Below are 21,229 nucleotides of genomic sequence, written 5' to 3'. Positions count from 1 at the left end.
GATTAATTTCCACTCGAGTTACAACTCGAGTTGGAAAATAATCGAGTTGAAAAATCTCACTCGAGTCCCATCACTAGCTCGGGCGCGAAGAGGATAAGCTTCAACTTCAACGACTGCGCTGCGGACTGAATCGACTGTGATAACTGAAAACCAAATTCAAAATTTCCCGCATTTTGCTGCGAGTCGACTCACTGTGTACTAAAGGCCCTGTTCACACGATTCAATTTCTCAACAGAGACTATTAACCCTTTGAAGCATACCGGTTTCACAGTGTAACCACCTTCTATACTGCGCCTCAGACCCGTCAGTCAATGATTGATTGACATGGTCAACTAGGTGTGGACACAGCTTTACAATAAAATAGAATATTTTTGTACCTTCCTTGTTTATCCTGCCCTAATTGGACTGAAAAGTCTCATTAACCCAACTGTCCTTAACAAGATGTCATATATTTCCCATGTACGAGTTCCCAGTGGATCAATAAATGTAAGCAGTGTTTTCTGTGGTTAGCAGTTAATATTCAGAAGGCTGGCTTTGGCTCTGGCAGGGTGAGGTTATTGTGAGAAGGCATATGGATTGTTAAACTGATACCTACTTACCTACTAAACAGCCAGGCTTGCTGTAATGAAAATGACCAAAAAAATATATATAGATATGATAGAAAAATATACCTATTTCATTTCAGTTGCAAGAGATGGGCCTCCTAGAAACATATCAACTCTGCCCTTCCACGCAGCTCTCATTTTCCAAAGACCAAATCTATGCATTACTGGATCAAATCAAATGCTTGAAAGTAAGTTTAAACCCAGTTGTGTTTGATACCCATCTGGGCAAACTTTATCCTAAGATTGATAATGATTAGGTAGGTTTATTTTTTTTTTTAGGAATTCAGTTTTTGTGAAAAGTTGCTCAAACTTGACAGAGAGGTTCTTTAAAAAAATGTAGATCAAAAGTTTCATTGGGCCCAAGGTTGAGAAATGTATGGTTCGGCTACTATTCAGCACAAAAGTCTTTTTTCTTAAAAAGTTGTTTTCTTTTTTAACCAAAAAAGTTTTTTTTTTAAAAAAAAAAAAAAAAAAAAAAAAAAAATCAGTACTTACCTAGTCCAAAGTTTTTTTTTTTTTTCTGATATCCACATGTGACCCATTTCAGATTGTTCTTCTGGAAATTAAGTCATTGGAATGTACCATTGTTAAAGAAGATTTAAAACACCAAACACTCCAATATGAACTGATACCCAACAGAAAAGACAAATGCACAACAGATCAGAATGAAGATAAGATTGACGATGTTAAATCACAGCATTCCATTGACACTAAAACACATCACCCTAATGAAGATTCAACATTTAACATGGATCTCAAACTAGTTGACCAAGAAAACAAAAAGAGCTCCAAACTTATTGAAGAGATTGCCAATCTTGACAGAATAAATGAAAATGATAACTTGAACAATTCAAATGAACATGTCCTTAGTGGAGTCAACAAAATAAATCCTCTGTTAAGGAAATATGATACCTTGACCATAGGTGAAAATGTTGAAAATACTGTCAGTCAAAGTCTGCACTTGAATGCTATAACTGTAAATGTTGAACTTGAAGACAATGTCAAAGACAACAAATGTCATTTCAACTACGGTGAGAGTCTGAAAACACCCAATCCCGACTTTGAAGAGAAGAAACTACATGAAGCAAGTGGTTATATTGAAGTGGAACCTCCTACACCTATTCCATATGAAAATATAAGCAAGGATTTGGCAGAACCCGAATGTGATAAAGTAAAGCCCATGGACTTTATTAGAGAAATGATGATTAATGACAATCATGCTAGAAAGGATATTGAGAACCCATCTGATTTTATACAAGAAACAAGCAGCCACAGTAAAGATGCTGATATTAACAAAGATAAAGAGGTGGACTTTATTGAAGATGTATTGAGTGGACGTGAAAATACAACTCAAGACAAACCCCAACCTCAGGAATTCCTTCCACAAATGGTAACTGATGAAGGTGGAACAAATAAACCTGCTGACGATAGTCCAACAAAAACAGAAGATTTCATCAAAGAAATGATAATCGGAACAGGAGAGTCCATGACAGACAAGACTAAATCCATGAACTACATGGAAAAAATCCCAAGTGATAAAGTGGACAAAAAAAGAGACGAGAAAGCAGATGGTTTTATCCAAGAGATGATAAGTGGGGATACACAGGAAAATAATGCAAAACAGGATGACTTTATCACAGAAATCATTGTAGAAGATAGAGCAAAAGAAGAAAAAGAAAACTATGAAGAACTATCAAAACCAGAAGATAAAGATGCTAATAAAGAAAAAGAATACCCCAATGAAAATAAATCTGAAAATAATGACAAAATTGACAAAGACAGTGAACATACCAAGGCAAAGGAGGAAATATTTAGTAGGGACAATCTCATGGGACAAGAGAGGGTGCAGGTGAGTTTGCGTTATATGAATATAGGCTCCTTACTTGCAGTTATTATTTCAAAACCAGAAGATAAAGATGCTAATAAAGAAAAAGAATACCCCAATGAAAATAAATCTGAAAATAATGACAAAATTGACAAAGACAATGAACATACCAAGGCAAAAGAGGAAATATTTAGTAATCAAATTCAAGAAAAGGAACAAGAAGCAAGCGTACCAGAACGTGAATCTGAAGAAGAAATTGTTACAAATAAGAGCAATGATGAAGACAAAACTAATGTGAATATATCTCCAACGCGTGATAATCCTAATGAAACAATCCAAGATAAACTAGATAGTACTCCAAGCATTACTTTCCTTAGTGAAATTCCAAATGTAGCTGAAGCAACTAATAACTTCATGAATCAGATTATTGATACCAAGCCAAAAACACCAACCCAGCTCAACTTCATGGAAGATCTTAATACCAAACAGGGTAAGTAATCATAATGCATTATTGTTTTTTTGAAGAAAAAAAAAATAATAATAATAAAAAATAAAGGTCTCTTTGAGGAGAACCTAGTCATCTAAAGATTCTAAAGAACCATGACAGTTAATTAATGATAGAATGAAACAAAAATTTGTACTGATTTCAGTAATTACTTACCTCTTTCCTTTTGTATGTCTATCTTGAACTGTTTTTACCTATACAGGGAACTAGTGTGTTACTGTTCTTTTAGTTAATAGAACTTCCGAGATCTAGTCAATTGTTGTTGGTATAAACAAGGTGATGTCAATTGTAAACGATCTATTACTATTTCAGGTACTGACAAACCCATAATAATAAAGGTCTCTTTGAGGAGAACCTAGTCATCTAAAGAACCATGACAGTTAATTAATGATAGAATGAAACAAAAATTTGTACTGATTTCAATAATTAACTTACCTACCTCTTTTCTTTTGTAGGTATGTCTCTCTTGAACTGTTTTTACCTATACACTAGTGTGTTACTGTTCTTTTAGTTAATAGAACTACCGAGATCTAGTCAATTGTTGTTGGTATAAACAAGGTGATGTCAATTGTAAACGATCTCTTACTATTTCAGGTACAGACAAACCCATCGACTCCAAATATGAGAGTGAGAGTTTGAAAACCCCCAAACCTGTAATCACTGAAGATTCCAACTACTACACCGAAGAGCATGGCTACTCATTTACCGTCTTAGACACCCAGTCTAAACCCCAATCCAGTTGTAGCTTATATGAGGAAGGGAAATCTAGCGATGAAGGAGCTAAGGCTAACCGTAAACCCAATCCGTTTGGCATGGAAAGTTCTGATCATTTGAGCTTCAACTATCATAGTGATAGCACAGGTAATTTTTGTCTATGCTATCATTTTTTATTATCATTATTATTCTAGCCTAGTTAGCTTGGTTGGTACCGTGTCTGCCTTGTAAGCTCTAGGCCGCGGGATCGATTGCCGCCCGGGGCGGATTTTATCCTGATGGGATACTGTTTGTTCTCGGAAAGGCTGGTTTTCTTCTAACCTGTCTTCCTTCTTTCTTCGCTTTCGAGACGATAAAACCTCAGCCGTTACAGCTCCCTCTGTCAAACTTTTTTTTTTTTCTTTTAAAGCGCTTTAACACTACGTACGGTAGGTCGTTCGCGCTACAGTGTCTTTAAATCCCTTAAAATTTGCAAATCTTTCTCTTCCCAGGTAACCATGGCAACAAGGCCCGCCCCTCCGTCCCCATCCACATTGAGCAGAACAAAATCTACGAAAGAGAGACAGAGAAAGACATGAACACATTCACCATTCCCTCTCTCTCCTTCTTCAACTGTGACAACGTCTATGAGGAAGACCCTGTTACTGCCAGATCCGTGAAACAGCACGGGTATTCCAATTATACCAGTCATTATAGTGCTAACTATGAGGGGAATTATGAGAGTAACTTCACTGATTATAATTATGATTATGCTTCATTTCAGCTGCTTGTATTCTACTTTTATCCTTTTTTCTCATGGCCCAAGTTTCACTCCCATAGGTTAAAATAGGGATGTAGTAAATAGGGATTTCCAAAGAATGTAATTTTATTTTGTTCTTTACAATGACATCAACTAACATTACAATTTAATAAGAATATATTAAAACATTGTGAATTGTATTTTAATGGACATACCCCAACGTTCTGGACTTTCGTCTGTGTTAACGTTATAAAGATCTTTTGATACCCTACTTGTAGAACAGCTTCCGTGGTTGTTACACTGTTGTCCCGAAATCGAAAAGAGAAGAGGTCAGGATAGGAGACTATGATTATGGCAAGAGTGGAGATTATGGACACAATGGTTATCAGGAAGAACCCTATGGGGAGAAGCCGTATGACCAGAAAGACCCGTATGGCCACAACGGGAGTTATGAGAGTGAGGGTGTATTCTACAATGGCGATCCGTCTAATCATAACACTTATTCGGGGTATTATGACGGTAATACCGGATCTTATGATAACGATAGATATTCAGGGTCGTATGAAAACACTGAGGCCCCCCAGTACACAAACCAAGATCCCTATAACCATCAGTACTACGAAGACAACTTCCAGAGTCACTACTCGCACGACTACAACTATTTCAGCGAGGAAACACCACAGACCGAGTATCCTGCTTGTTCCTATGAGCACAACGCTTCCCTGAATCAAAGTGAGGGTTTCGGCAAAGCGCCACCTTTTGAAAACGCAGTACCGGTATTTGAGGGGACCGATGTTCAGTTTGGCGCTCACAACGACTTTGTCGCCCCTAGCGGATACGGAATGAACTTCCCGGCCGGAGACACTAACGCCCCTAACGGAGAAACTACGAATGAGAGCGGCCTGCAAACCAACGCGGGGTTCAACAGCTATGAACACGGAAACTATCCTGCGCATGCGTACACGCAAACCGGCTATATCTACAACTCGCACGCTATTGGCTATGAGGAGTCCAACGCATGCGCCGTGGCATCTCAGAGAACCTATAACGCGTCTCTGCATCCTTTCTCCGCCCATCCGTATCAGTTGCCCTCCAACCACGGAGGTGAGCACATGTATGACTACGAGAGTGGTGTCGCAAACCATGCGTATTCCGACCAAGTAACGACCTCTGGTGGGCATTCTATGAACCAAGAAGCGTGCGTGGCGAACTCTACCGGGCAATTTAGTCAACCTTACGCTTCTCAGGCGACATCTGGCGGACATATGAGAGACCACGATTATTCAAGCAATGAACAAGTGCTGCACTCTAGCGAGTATTTGAAGGCGTATCAATCGAATAAACATTACCAACCGAGTGATTACCCATCACTACCTCAACGAGACGGGACTTTGAATCAAACAGATTATCAAACAAACACACAAGCGAGCTCTAACGGTGGCCTTATGGACCATAGTTATCAAACTGGAGGTGATAGAGACCTAGACTATGATCAACTGATGAGTGATCAGGGTATGTCTAATGTGACCAAACAAGGGAGACATCTTGAACCGTCTCAGAGTCATTCCAGTCAACCAAGTCACTCAAATATAACGAGGTATGATTATGGCAAGAGTGGAGATTATGGACACAATGGTTATCAGGAAGAACCCTATGGGGAGAAGCCGTATGACCAGAAAGACCCGTGTGGCCACAACGGGAGTTATGAGAGTGAGGGTGTATTCTACAATGGCGATCCATCTAATCATAACACTTATTCGGGGTATTATGACGGTAATACCGGATCTTATGATAACGATAGATATTCAGGGTCGTATGAAAACACTGAGGCCCCCCAGTACACAAACCAAGATCCCTATAACCATCAGTACTACGAAGACAACTTCCAGAGTCACTACTCGCACGACTACAACTATTTCAGCGAGGAAACACCACAGACCGAGTATCCTGCTTGTTCCTATGAGCACAACGCTTCCCTGAATCAAAGTGAGGGTTTCGGCAAAGCGCCACCTTTTGAAAACGCAGTACCGGTATTTGAGGGGACCGATGTTCAGTTTGGCGCTCACAACGACTTTGTCGCCCCTAGCGGATACGGAATGAACTTCCCGGCCGGAGACACTAACGCCCCTAACGGAGAAAGTTTCGGCAAAGCGCCACCTTTTGAAAACGCAGTACCGGTATTTGAGGGGACCGATGTTCAGTTTGGCGCTCACAACGACTTTGTCGCTCCTAGCGGATACGGAATGAACTTTCCGGCCGGAGACACTAACGCCCCTAACGGAGAAGCTACGAATGAGAGCGGCCTGCAAACCAACGCGGGGTTCAACAGCTATGAACACGGAAACTATCCTGCGCATGCGTACACGCAAACCGGCTATATCTACAACTCGCACGCTATTGGCTATGAGGAGTCCAACGCATGCGCCGTGGCATCTCAGAGAACCTATAACGCGTCTCTGCATCCTTTCTCCGCCCATCCGTATCAGTTGCCCTCCAACCACGGAGGTGAGCACATGTATGACTACGAGAGTGGTGTCGCAAACCATGCGTATTCCGACCAAGTAACGACCTCTGGTGGGCATTCTATGAACCAAGAAGCGTGCGTGGCGAACTCTACCGGGCAATTTAGTCAACCTTACGCTTCTCAGGCGACATCTGGCGGACAGCTATGAACACGGAAACTATCCTGCGCATGCGTACACGCAAACCGGCTATATCTACAACTCGCACGCTATTGGCTATGAGGAGTCCCACGCATGCGCCGTGGCATCTCAGAGAAGCTATAACGCGTCTCTGCTTCCCTTCTCCGCGCATCCGTATCAGTTGCCCTCCAACCACGGAGGTGAACACATGTATGACTACGAGAGCGCGAACCATGCGTATTCCGAACAAGTAACGACCTCTGGCGGGCATTCTATGAACCAGGAAGCGTGTTCAAGTGCCGTGGCGAGCTCCAGCGGGCAATTTAGTCAACCTTGCGCTTCTCAAGCGACATCTGGCGGACATATGAGAGACCACGATTATTCAAGCAATGAAGTGCTGCACTCTAGCGAGTATTTGCCGTCGTATCAATCGGAGCGTTACCAGTCAAGTGATTACCCAACACTACCTGAACGAGATGGGACTTTAAATCAAACAGACTATCAAACAAACACACAAGCGAGCTCTAACGGTGGCCTTATGAACCATAGTTATCAAACTGATTTGAGCTTCAACTATCATAGTGATAGCACAGGTAATTTTTGTCTATGCTATCATTTTTTATTATCATTATTATTCTAGCCTAGTTACTTAGCTTGGTTGGTACCGTGCCTGCCTTGTAAGCTCTAGGCCGCGGGATCGATTCCCGCCCGGGGCGGATTTTATCTTGATGGAATAATGTTCGTTCTCGGAAAGGCTGGCTTTCTTCTATCCTGTCTTCCTTCTCCCATTTCTATGGCACGGATGAGGCCTCGTTTCCTCACAATATCTAATTCCAACCGGTTCAACTCCACTAGTTGGGCTTGTTTCTTCTTTTCATGAGCTTCCTTCAGATTGAACAGTTTCATAGCATACTCCTCCTTGAGGTTTGCAATATTCTGTCGAATGTGACCAAACAAGGGAGACATCTTGAACCGTCTCAGAGTCATTCCAGTCAACCAAGTCACTCAAATATAACGAGGTAAATATAAACCTAAATGTTCCCTGAGGGTTCTATATTTGTAGTTTAAAGCTGTGTCCACAACTCCATACATAGTCTACCCCATCGATCGACGAGGTGAATTTATGTTGTCGAGGAAGTGTGGACGATTTCAGTCTACGTTGATCGACGGCGTCAACTATGTTTGGACACTCTTTAGGGAAGTTCTTTAGTGGTTGGGTGGAAGGGCTCCTTTCGGAGAACCCTTACACTTGGTACAAAGCTATAACCTATAACACAATTTTATTTTTGCCTTCCTTAGCAAGGAAAGTAATGAAATCGGGTGAAATTTTTTTGGTCTTTTCAGTCAGCCAGAAATGTCGAGTTTCGCCAGTCCCAGCCGAGCCGAAAACAAGGAGAATTTGGGAGACGCGGAGTTTTTGAACAACCTTGATCTGCTCAGCCAATCAGAGTCGAGAGAATCCGACAAGGCTCAACCAATGAGAGAGCGATCTGTAGAGCGGCATGTGATAGAGGAGCAGGGGGAAAGTCAGAGCGATTTGAAATTCTTCGAAACACTCAAGAAGTTCACTCAGCCGCCACCGCCCTCCGCGTTCGATATGTTGAGTGCCACTCAACAGAATTCACTCAAACATAGTAAGGTAAACATTTTTTTTTCTTTTGAAGAGGTTTGATAGAGGGATCGAACCCGCGACCTACACGTAGAAGTAGAAGGCAGTCGCGCTACCTTCCAAGCGCACTAGGCTAGCCATAGTCAAAACATGAAACAGAAACCAAAGCGAAACCCATCATTTAAAATACCTAATTACTCTAACTAGTCCTCACGATGGTTGACTGCGGTTCAGGACAAGCAAATTAAACATGGATAGAGACCATCACCCCAGTGTATGGCAGATATCTTTTCTTTACCTTGCCATCACCTTTCTATGAAAGCTAAAGCCGCTACAACAACATCTATTCTACACTTTCCATCTCCTTTTCAGTCCCGTCTTAGCAAGCACGCCAAAAAGCGTCTTCAGCATGACCTGTCCAATCCCCTGGTACAAGAAATAGACGGTGACAATTCCACGGAGCAATCTCTCACTTACACTCAGCTCAGAACTCCAGAGCGGGAGAATATCGAGTACACGGGGGATCTGAAGAGGCTCCTTACTTGCAGTTATTATAACGAGGACAATCTCATGGGACAAGAGAGGGTACAGGTGAGTTTGCGTTATATGAATATAGGCTCCTTACTTGCAGTTATTATAACGAGGACAATCTCATGGGACAAGAGAGGGTGCAGGTGAGTTTGCGTTATATGAATATAGGCTCCTTACTTGCAGTTATTTTAACGAGGAGAATACCATGGGACAAGAGAGGGTGCTGGTGAGTTTGCGTTTGGACGAAGGAAGTGAATTTCAAGTTTTAACTTTTTTAAAGATGTTTGAAGAGGAATTCCAACCCATGACCTACCTCTTACAAGGCCAGGCAAAAAAAGCACCACTTAAGCAGTCATGTTTGTATATTTGTTTTGTGTCACCAAGTCATTATCGTACACAAAAAGGCCACTTTGAGGCTCAGATGTAGGGGTAATTAACCCTAAAGAATGGGTTGAGCTTATGAATGTGCTTGTGAATGAATTGTTATAGTTTATAGGAAATAAAAAAACATCTATACCTACTTACGAAGGTTTTCTCAACGTAAATCTCGGACGATTTTGTCTAATTTCACGTTATCAAGTAACTTGATTATGCAGTCTAAATTTAGTTTTTGTTTCTTTGTTTTCAGAAGAAATCCAAAAGTCAGCTGGAACTAAGCAGGGAGCTTGGACATCGGATGAATCATAATGAACAAGACGGTAGTTATTTATTTTATTTTTTTTTTCCAATGCAATATTGTGTCGCATCTCGTCAATTTCTTTGCTTTTCTTCATCACGCGATTGGTTTCTCTGTTGAGTTCTTCGGTCAGAGTGGCTATATCCTGGCGTAGTTTATTCATCCTGTGTTCTCGCTCATCATATTTGGTTCGCAACTCATCTATCTTAGCTTGTTGTGCGGCACAGGTGGCGGCTTGCTCCTTATGTTCAGCCAGGCGGCTCAGGAGCGCCTCGACTTTACCACTGTAGAATTCAATTTCCCGCCCAAGCAATGTGCTATCCTGCACCACGCTCCGTGTTACTTCCTCTACCTGGAAGCATTGCGTCCGAGTCACGCCCAGGACAGCCGGTAAAGCGCGGTACTTGGCGAGCTTCCCCTCCATCTTGTCCCGGAAACACTCGATGTCACTTCTGACATGCTCGGCGATCTTCGCGTTTGCTTCCTCCGTGCGACAAATGAGGAGGCGACCTTGCTCGTATTTCTCCTGGGTGTTGAGGTACGCGGTGCGATACTCACATAGCTCACTCTCCTGTTTGTCAAGCAATTCTCTCAAGTGATCTTCCTCTCCTTTTAATACTCCCAGCTTCTCGTTAGCTTTGCTTAGTTCTTCTTCAATAACGCCCAGCTCAGTTGTCAAGTCCTCTGTCTCTTGTCTCTCATTCATGATGATGTTCATCAACTTTAGTTTCTCCTTCAAAGTTTCCAACTCATTTTTCAAATTCTCATTGACATCAGTCAAAGCATCGACCTCGTTTCTGAGCTTCCCAATTTGCCCGCATGTCATCTCATAGCGCTGTTTGGCCTCGTCGTAACAGAGGGTCTCCCGGTTCAAACCCCGCTCCGTGTCGAGGTCAAATACGAGGGAGGTTTCGTCGTTCTCATTTTGGCCGCTAGGGAGCGTTCTTCCTCTTGATGTCAGATCTGTCGCTCTCTGCTGTTGGAGAACCTCGCATTTCACCTGAGGGTAAAAAGAATCAATTTATTAATTACAACGAAGGTGTTATAAAGAGTGAGATTTGGGTTGCTTTTGGTAATTGAGTGAAGGTCGCTATTTGTCTCACCAAATACTCAATCTACATCCCGAAACCACCTGTACGGGAAATTGAACCTGCATTTTCAGCGACCTCTGTGGTCCAAACTGAACCTGCAGGTGATCATGAAAGGACATTTGACGATCAACTGATGGGCGAACTTCTTCTATTTACACCTATGTTGTACCAAATAAATAAGACCTTGTTTAGACTGCTGGGGTAAAGGGACTTTTCAGTCTCATTCTGGCAGTATAAACATGGTATATTCTATTCTACTTTCTATATTCTATTCTACTTCAGGGTATATTCTATTCTATTATTTAACTTATTCTATTCTATTCTACTATACTCATGACTCTTTGTTCTACCTTATAGACCAGTTTCTCAAGTTTCCTCCTCTCCTGATGAAGTTCTTGGATATAGTTGTCCACATCCCCCTCAGTCCGAGGGAAAGTCCCACGTATAGAATCTTCCACGGCACTATGCCCGTCTGGTATTAACCGAGTCAGGGTCTCCAGCAGGGTGGTGTTCTTGGTCCTCAGATTGTTCAACTGGGTTTGGCCCGTTTTGAGTTTGCTTTGGAGTTGATTGAGAAGTTTGGTTTTGGCTTCGAGACCTTTGAGTTGCTCTTGTTCGGCATCCCCTGGAAATGATGGTCAATTTAGCGATTTGAGTCACACTTTAGCGAATATATACCTAACCCACGACTTTTGATGACATATCTCATAAACCTACATTTATCTATTTTTGCAAACGAAAAAGCTTTGAACAGTGAAGGATAGGTTGTTGTTTAAGATTGAGAATATTAGAGGTATTGTTGTTTAAGATTGAGAATATATACCTGATACAACCTTGATAGTTGAAAGGGTAGCTCTCACCTCCAAAAGAAAAGTCCTGTTTCCTGTTAATATTAGGTCTTACCTTGTACAAGGCTAGGGTCACACACGGAGGGTCTTGGGGTACTGTACTCAAAACGGGCCAAACCCAGTTGAACAATCTGAGGACCAAGAACACCACCCTGCTGGAGACCCTGACTCGGTTAATACCAGACGGGCACAGTGCCGTGGAAGATTCTATACGTGGGGCTTTCCCTCGGACTGAGGGGGATGTGGACAATTATATCCAAGAACTCCATCAGGAGAGGAGGAAACTTGAGAAACTGGTCTATAAGGTAGAACAAAGAGTCATGAGTATAGTAGAATAGAATAAGTTAAATAATAGAAAAGAATATACCCTGAAGTAGAATAGAATATAGAAAGCAGAAAGTAGAATAGAATATACCTTGTTTATACTGCCAGAATGAGACTGAAAAGTCCCTTTACTCCCGCAGTCTAAACAAGGTCTTATTTATTTGGTACAACATAGGTGTAAATAGGTGGTTTTATCAAAGAAGTTCGCTCATCAGTTGATCGTCAAATGTCCTTTCATGATCACCTGCAGGTTCAGTTTGGACCACAGGTGCCCTCCCCCGCGCCGTCTATCGGCCTCCTACTTCTGGGCGTGAGCACAATCGTTCTCTCGCCCACCACCATCTGCTTCGGCACCCGCTCGAGAATCCCATAGTTCTGGGCGGGCGACAGCCTTGCTCCGCCAAGAGTCGGTGTCCCAGAGGCTCCTGGTTTGGCGGGGGCGAGAGTGTTTGCCCCGCCAAGGGGATGCGGTGTCCCAGAGGCTCTCTGCTTCGCCGGACTGAGTGTTTTTGTCCCGTCGTCGGGCTTCGCTATGCCGTAAGGATCTTTGCTGACGGGCAATATTGGGTTTGTCGCGAGACGCTCCATCTCTACAAGGTTCATTTCAATGTTTGCACTCTCCACATTAGGCAATCCTAGAAGGACTTGCATTTTTCGGGTTGTCTCGTCTAAATCTGTCATCTTTTCTATTAGATCCTTTTGGAGTTTGCGCAGAACCTCGGAATCTTCCGGGGACAGTTGTCCGTCTTTGCGCATGCGTAGCGCAAGTTGGATTTGTTCTTTGATTGAGCGTACCTGATTGGCTAGTGAGATGGCGTGCTGTTGAGTGGATTCCAGTTCTTCTTGGAAATTGGGATCCAAGAGAGCGTCCTTGGTTGCCATTTTGGAGTGAATGTTGGGAAATTGTCGCTTCAATGGGATTTATTATTTCGATTTCCCTGTAAAATCTATTTTACTTTTCAAGCTGAATATAGTTATTTTATTTGAAATTTCTTGTTGTTTGCGCAGAACCTCGGAATCTTCCGGGGACAGTTGTCCGTCTTTGCGCATGCGTAGCGCAAGTTGGATTTGTTCTTTGATTGAGCGCACCTGATTGGCTAGTGAGATGGCGTGCTTTTGAGTGGATTCCAGTTCTTCTTGGAAATTGGGATCCAAGAGAGCGTCCTTGGTTGACATTTTGGAGTGAACGTTGGGAAATTGTCGCTTCAATGGGATTTATTATTTCGATTTCCCTATAAAATCTATTTTACTTTTCAAGCTGAATATAGTTATTTTATTTGAAATTTCTTGTGTTTTTTTAAAAAAAAAAAAGTTTTAAAAAAAAAAAAAAAAAAAAAAAAAAAAAAAAAAAAACAGACATTAAGACTCATTAATTGTTGGAGTATTTTCTTCCAAAAATAGCAAAATTTCACTCAGAGACCCTCTAAGATAACCGGTGAAAATACATAAGTGGCCTGTGGCAGCAAGTGTGGACGTCCAAAGCGGAATCTCTTTGATGGAAAAAGTACCATAATAGGTACTTTCTTCTTTAACTTTTCTTCCCTTTCGGAACTTGTAATTTGTTTATATTTTTTTTATTTTATTTTTTATAATTAAGTAACAAACAAAATTACATCAATAAAGAGGTGCTCTATTAAACTGTTAGTATAATGGAACACCTTGTTCTAAGCTGACAGTCTAAATAAAGCACTACTTATAACTTACTTATACATATAATGAAATACAGCTTCTTTGTTGACTTATTCATACCTGATGTATATTAAGATGTTGACGTAGATATTGTTTGGTGGTGAACTTCTTGTTACAATGAACACACGTGAGCGTTGCTTCCTCATGGGATTTAACGTGAAAGTTGAGCTTGGCTTGAGTCGCGTACTTCTTACAGCACACTGCACACTCGTACTTGAATTCTCCTAGCGAGGGAAAACACATATACAACCAAATTAATAATGATGGACTCTTGAGTGGAAAGTAGAAGGGTGATGGTATGGTAACGCTTCGCTGGAGCGTTCTCTACCACCTAACCCTTAGAGCTCTTATATTGCTACCTTTCCGGCAAAATTGAAGAAAGTGCAAAATACCAACTTTTCAGGAGAGTGAAAAGATTTTTTTTCTAGATTGAAGGAACTCTAACTTCTTTATTATTTGGACGATTGATAGGGGGAACTATAACAGCTAAGGTCTTATCGTCCCGAAATCGAAGAGAGAAGAAAGATAGGTTAGGAGAAGGCCAGCCTTTCCGAGAATGAAGATTATCTGTTTAGGATAAAATTCACCCCGGGCGGGAATCGAACCTATCACTTACAAAAGTCAAATATTGTCTATATTCGTGGAGAGGTATGAATAAAGAAAATTAATAAAGTACTGAGTACTATAAATGAAATTTTCTTTGTGCCATCTTAGGAGCTTCTTAATACTTTCAAGGAAAAAAGTAACTGGCCTCCTGAATGTTTTTAATTGATTAAATTCTGGCCCCTATTATTTATGTATCTCTCCTAAGAGTAAATCTCAATTATTAACAAAATTCAATCCAAACTTCAAGTGATACACATCACACAGACATGATACAAATGTAGTCAGCAATACAATCAATACACACATACACGCACACAAATACACGGCTACACACACAAACACCAACACACAGACACACCATATTCAAGAAGATTCAAAAGGAGACATAGCAAGTTGCAGAGGATTCAAAAGCAGCAAGAATATACTCAAGAAGAAAGAATCTGATTAAAAGGAATAGACACACCGAAGTTTCAAAGAGGATTCAAACGAATACAGGAACACCGAGTTAAACAGGAATAATAAGGGATTCCCAGGTAGTTTCGAACAAGGAGAAATTCGCGAGAATTCACAGCAAAAGCAAGAAGGAATGACCAATTGAAAAGACGCTAAAGGAACCCCATAGAAACGCCTGAAAGAAGTAGAAACATCAAATTGAAAATACTTCAAAAAGAGGAACAGCTACACCCAAAATAAGTAGAAACACCCAATTGAGAAGGCCCGAAAAGGAGCACTAAAAAAAGACTCCAAAAGCAACCATAGAAATATCCCAAAGAAGTAAAAAATACCAACTCTAAAAGGCCCCAAAAAGAGCACTAGAAAAGGACCAAATTGAAGAGACTCCAAAAAGAGCAAAAACTAGACCCATAGTAAGTGGAAATACCAGCTCTAACCCAAGAGCACTAGAAAAGTACCAACAAAAGGAAATAGAAACACCCCAAAGAAGTAGAGAAACACCAACTCTAAAAGGTCTCAAGAGCACTAGAAAAGGACCGAATTGAAAAGACTTCAAACCGATCAACACCTACACCCAAAATAAGTATAAACACCCAGTTGAGAAGGTCCCACAAAGAGCATTAGAAAAGGACCAAATTGGAAAAGCTTTAAAAGGAACAATAGAAACACTCCCAAATAAGTAAAAATACAACCCTAAAAGGCTCCAAAAAGAGCACAAGAAAAGAACCAAATTGAAAAGACACCAAAAAGAGCAACAGGTACACCCAAAACAAGTAGAAACTCCCAATTGAAAAGGCTTTAAAAGGAGCACTAGAAAAGGGCCATACTGAAAAGGTCCTAAAAGGAGCACCAAAGAAGACTTTGAAAGACAAGATGGGATTTAGACTGCTGGGCTACATACGTCGTCATCTAACTCAGCTTGTAGAGAAGTTCCGAGGAGATGGTGGCCTACACGAGTGTCAATATCACGGATGTACTCAGCTAACACGTTATAGATTCTGCGAGGAGCACCACGCCATACAGGGGCAGTTTGTAGAGAAGTATCACCTCTGGGATAAGTTCAAGGTTGGTGGTTTGAGTCCAAGTCAAGTCATAAAATTTATCTAGGTGTAATAATTGGGAATCGATTTTTATGACAAGCATTTAGGTATGCTTAACACAATTGAAAATTCCTAGATAGGGGTCACAAATTTCAATGATAAATCAAGGTCTCTTTAATATATTTGAGCCCCATCGGATATTGAGGGACAAATAAATGGTTCCTCATAATATGTCAAAATAAATAAGACCTTGGGGTTCAAAAACTCCGCGTCTCCCAAATTCTCCTTGTTTTCGGCTCGGCTGGGACTGGCGAAACTCGACATTTCTGGCTGACTGAAAAGATCAAAAAAAAAAAAATTCACCCGATTTCATTACTTTCCTTGCTAAGGAAGGTAAAAATAAAATTGTGTTATAGGTTATAGCTTTGTACCAAGTGTCAGGGTTCTCCGAAAGGAGCTCTTCCACCCAACCACTGATGAACTTCCCTAAGAAGTGTCCAAACATAGTTGACGCCGTCGATCGACGTAGACTGAAATCGTCCACACTTCCTCGACAACATAAATCGATGGGGTCGACTATGTATGGAGTTGTGGACACAGCTTTAAAATACAAATATAGAACCCTCAGGGAGCATTTAGGTCAATAAATAAAACCCGGGAAGTTTCTCACATACACATACCTATAGGAGTAAGTTGAGACTGCAATTTTCACATTCTCACCAAACGTACGTATCATCATATTATTGGAATCAGAATAGGTATTTAGTGGAGGTGCCAAAACACAAAACTTCTACTTCCAATTAGATAACACCTAGTTTATTATTGTTATCACTGGGATCGAATTCATGAAATGAAGAACAGACAGAGAACAATTTTGACGACAAGTGCCTCTCACCTGATCTTTATTTCCTGGAAATGATGGTCAATTTGGCGATTTGAGTCACACTTTAGCGAATATATACCTAACCCACGACTTTTGATGACATATCTCATAAACCTACATTTATCAATTTTTGCAAACGAAAAAGCTTTGAACAGTGAAGGATAGGTTGTTGTTTAAGATTGAGAATATTAGAGGTTTGTTATGATATACCTGATACAACCTTGATAGTTGAAAGGGTAGCTCTCACCTCCAAAAGAAAAGTCCTGCTTCCTGTTAATATTAGGTACTAATATTAGGTCTTACCTTGTACAAGGCTAGGGTCACACACGGAGGGTCTTGGGGTACTGTATCGCTCCACACTGCCCTCCCCCGCGCCGTCTATCGGCCTCCTACTTCTGGGCGTGAGCACAATCGTTCTCTCGCCCACCACCATCTGCTTCGGCACCCGTTCGAGAATCCCATAGTTCTGGGCGGGCGACAGCCTTGCTCCGCCAAGAGTCGGTGTCCCAGAGGCTCTCTGCTTCGCCGGACTGAGTGTTTTTGTCCCGTCGGCGGGCTTCGCTATGCCGTAAGGATCTTTGCTGACGGGCACTGATAGAGGAGCAGGGGGAAAGTCAGAGCGATTTGAAATTCTTCGAAACACTCAAGAAGTTCACTCAGCCGCCACCGCCCTCCGCGTTTGATATGTTGAGTGCCACTCAACAGAATTCACTCAAACATAGTAAGGTAAACATTTTTTTTTTTCTTCTTCTTTTGAAGAGATTTGATAGAGGGAACTGTAGCAACGGAGATCTTATCGTCCCGAAAACGAATGCCATGGTAGGAGAAAGCCTTATTATTAGGATAAATTTCGCCTGGGAATCGAACCCGCGACCTACACGTAGAAGGCAGTCGCGCTATCTTCCAAGCGCACTAGGCTGGCCATAGTCAAAACATGAAACAGAAACCAAAGCGAAACCCGTCATTTAAAATACCTAATTACTCTAATTAGTCCTCACGATGGTTGACTGCGGTTCAGGACGAGCAAATTAAACATGGAAAGAGATAGAGACCATCACCCCAGTGTATGGCAGATATCTTTTCTTTACCTTACCATTACCTTTCTATGAAAGCTAAAGCCGCTACAACAACATCTATTCTACACTTTCCATGTCCTTTTCAGTCCCGTCTGAGCAAGCACGCCAAGAAGCGTCTTCAGCATGACCTGTCCAATCCCCTGGTACAAGAAATAGACGGTGACAATTCCACGGAGCAATCTCTCACTTACACTCAGCTCAGAACTCCAGAGCGGGAGAATATCGAGTACACGGGGGATCTGAAGAGGCTCCTTACTTGCAGTTATTATAACGAGGACAATCTCATGGGACAAGAGAGGGTGCAGGTGAGTTTGCGTTATATGAATATAGGCTCCTTACTTGCAGTTATTATTTAACGAGGACAATCTCATGGGACAAGAGAGGGTACAGGTGAGTTTGCGTTATATGAATATAGGCTCCTTACTTGCAGTTATTATTTAACGAGGACAATCTCATGGGACAAGAGAGGGTACAGGTGAGTTTGCGTTATATGAATATAGGCTCCTTACTTGCAGTTATTATTTAACGAGGACAATCTCATGGGACAAGAGAGGGTACAGGTGAGTTTGCGTTATATGAATATAGGCTCCTTACTTGCAGTTATTTTAACGAGGAGAATACCATGGGACAAGAGAGGGTGCTGGTGAGTTTGCGTTTGGACGAAGGAAGTGAATTTCAAGTTTTAACTTTTTTAAAGATGTTTGAAGAGGAATTCCAACCCATGACCTACCTCTTACAAGGCCAGGCAAAAAAAGCACCACTTAAGCAGTCATGTTTGTATATTTGTTTTGTGTCACCAAGTCATTATCGTACACAAAAAGGCCACTTTGAGGCTCAGATGTAGGGGTAATTAACCCTAAAGAATGGGTTGAGCTTATGAATGTGCTTGTGAATGAATTGTTATAGTTTATAGGAAATAAAAAAACATCTATACCTACTTACGAAGGTTTTCTCAACGTAAATCTCGGACGATTTTGTCTAATTTCACGTTATCAAGTAACTTGATTATGCAGTCTAAATTTAGTTTTTGTTTCTTTGTTTTCAGAAGAAATCCAAAAGTCAGCTGGAACTAAGCATCTTCTCATTACCAGATCCTCCACCTTGAACAAAGAAAAGTAAAAATATGGACAATAAATATGATTTCTTAGTACAGATACCCCCCTTCTTATTGTCAAAAGTACGATTCTCTTCTAAGGAAATTCGAATCAATCAATCCATAATCGTTCCATCATGGGACGGGTCGATGTACGAAGCCTCTCCACCAATTTCGATCATTGTATCTCTGCTCCCTCTCGATGTCGTTCCAATTTCCTTGTTTTCTTTGAATATCAGCTCTGATGACATCACTATATCGGTATCTCGGCCTTCCTCTTGGTCTCATACCTTCCATTCTCATCTCATACATTTTCTTTGGTAGTCTCTCACTGTTCATTCTTTTCATATGTCCATACCACCTAAGTCTTCCTTTTCTCATTCTCTCCTCTAAACTCTCCATCTGTAGCATTCTTCTTATATCATCATTCCTTATTCTGTCTCTTCTTGTTTTTCCCGCTATGCTTCTCAAAAACTTCATTTCAGCTGCTTGTATTCTACTTTTATCCTTTTTTCTCATGGCCCAAGTTTCACTCCCATAGGTTAAAATAGGGATGTAGTAAATAGGGATTTCCAAAGAATGTAATTTTATTTTGTTCTTTACAATGACATCAACTAACATTACAATTTAATAAGAATATATTAAAACATTGTGAATTGTATTTTAATGGACATACCCCAACGTTCTGGACTTTCGTCTGTGTTAACGTTATAAAGATCTTTTGATACCCTACTTGTAGAACAGCTTCCGTGGTTGTTACACTGTTGTCCCGAAATCGAAAAGAGAAGAGGTCAGGATAGGAGAATGCCAGCCATTCTAAGAACAGTTCTTAGTTGTTTTGGATGAAGTTCGCCTGAGCAGGAATCAAAAACTTAACGCTTGCTTTGCTTTCCTTGTCCGTGAGACAGGAAGGATTGGGATTAAAAAATAAAATAAAAAACCTTGGATGCCCAGAAACAATATTAAAATTGTAATGTACTCTTAATTAATTAATTTATTAGCCAATCACCCAGTATTTGTGGTCAATCTTATGTCGCGTTAGCAGTCCATTTATTAGTCCCCGATAATTTTCTCTGTTGATTCTAGAAAAAGGATTCTGTTGCGAGTTCTGTGGTCAAATGTTCATGACCAAACATTCACTGAAGTACCATCATACCACACTGCATAGATTGAACGCTGATCAAGCCTTTGTGTGCCGTAAGTAACCTATGTTAAGCTACAGTGAGCGTTGTAAAAGTGACTCGAAAATTAGTTACCTACAAGATTTGACACAAATCTCTTTTTTTTCTAAGTTTGATAGATCCCTAAATACTAAAGTCTTATCTTCTCGAGATGGAAGAAAGAAGAAGGTCAGGATAGGAGAAAGACAGTCGTTCCGGGAATGAACCTTGGATAAAGATCGCCCTGGGCGGGATTCCACTCTCAACCTGGCTCTTAGAAGGGGCAGGTGTTCTACCGTCCAAGCTCCAAGCATGGCGCTCACAACAAACATAGAAAATTCTTGTTTCCTCACATTTCCATCTCTGAAAGTATACTTAAATAAAACTTCGGAAATCTTGGTTAGCACCTGAGAGCTCTGTCTAACTGATGAACGAAACGCGTCTTGCTGCTCACAGGTGTCTGGCTAAACGTAAAAAAATCTACTCATGGAGATGTTCCATTCTAAATTTCTAATGTTTATTTAAATTCCTTTTCTCCTGTAACTTCTCTTCCCAATACTCGACATTATATCCTTCGTTCTGTATGCGAGCATGCTGCAGGATTTCCTCTATATCCTCTTCATTCACATGAGTAATAAGAAATTCCTTCCATTGAATATGTCCCGGATCGCCATAAATATTAAACAGGAATTCATATCGGTCACGTAGAATCAGCTCAGTTTTGGCAATGTCGTTCTTCGCCATGCTGGGGTCATCCTTGAATGAAATAGTCCTTAGTGCTGATTAAATTTATTCTACTCAAAAAGGACCGAAAAGACCCTTTACGTCACGTAGAATCAGCTCAGTTTTGGCAATGTCGTTCTTCGCCATGCTGGGGTCATCCTTGAATGAAATAGTCCTTAGTGCTGATTAACTTTATTCTACTCAAAAAGGACCGAAAAGACCCTTTATTCTAGCAGTAGTTCTAACTTCTGGGGTCATCCTTGTGAAATAGTGCAGCTTTAATTTATAGAACCCAAAGAGGAGAAATGCCAGCCCAGTTAGCTTTCAGAATAGAATATATGTACCTTGTTTGTCCTACTAGGATAGGACTGAAAAGTCCCTTTACCCCTGCAGGCTA

The 21,229-nt window shown here is 41.1% G+C and overlaps 1 protein-coding gene across 2 annotated transcripts; it reads left to right on the top strand.

Moving 5' to 3' along the window:
• Positions 1-152: 152 nt before the first annotated feature.
• LOC103519550 lies at positions 153-20,146 on the top strand (the record flags this gene model as incomplete). Of its 2 annotated transcripts, none has more annotated exon segments than XM_026831011.1 (11): positions 153-486; positions 686-793; positions 1,153-2,400; positions 2,605-2,920; positions 3,530-3,796; positions 4,141-4,391; positions 4,733-5,985; positions 8,375-8,669; positions 9,012-9,230; positions 9,799-9,868; positions 20,036-20,146. In XM_026831011.1, coding segments are annotated over 11 exon segments (4,183 nt in total), but the record flags the coding sequence as incomplete, so codon positions are not given.
• Between the last annotated feature and the right edge of the window lie 1,083 nt (positions 20,147-21,229).

Source organism: Diaphorina citri, unplaced genomic scaffold (genome assembly GCF_000475195.1).
Source record: "Diaphorina citri unplaced genomic scaffold, Diaci psyllid genome assembly version 1.1 scaffold2790, whole genome shotgun sequence".
Lineage (NCBI taxonomy): Eukaryota > Metazoa > Arthropoda > Insecta > Hemiptera > Psyllidae > Diaphorina > Diaphorina citri.
The sequence above is the reverse complement of the archived record's forward strand: the minus strand, read 5'-3'. Positions and strand labels throughout refer to the sequence as shown.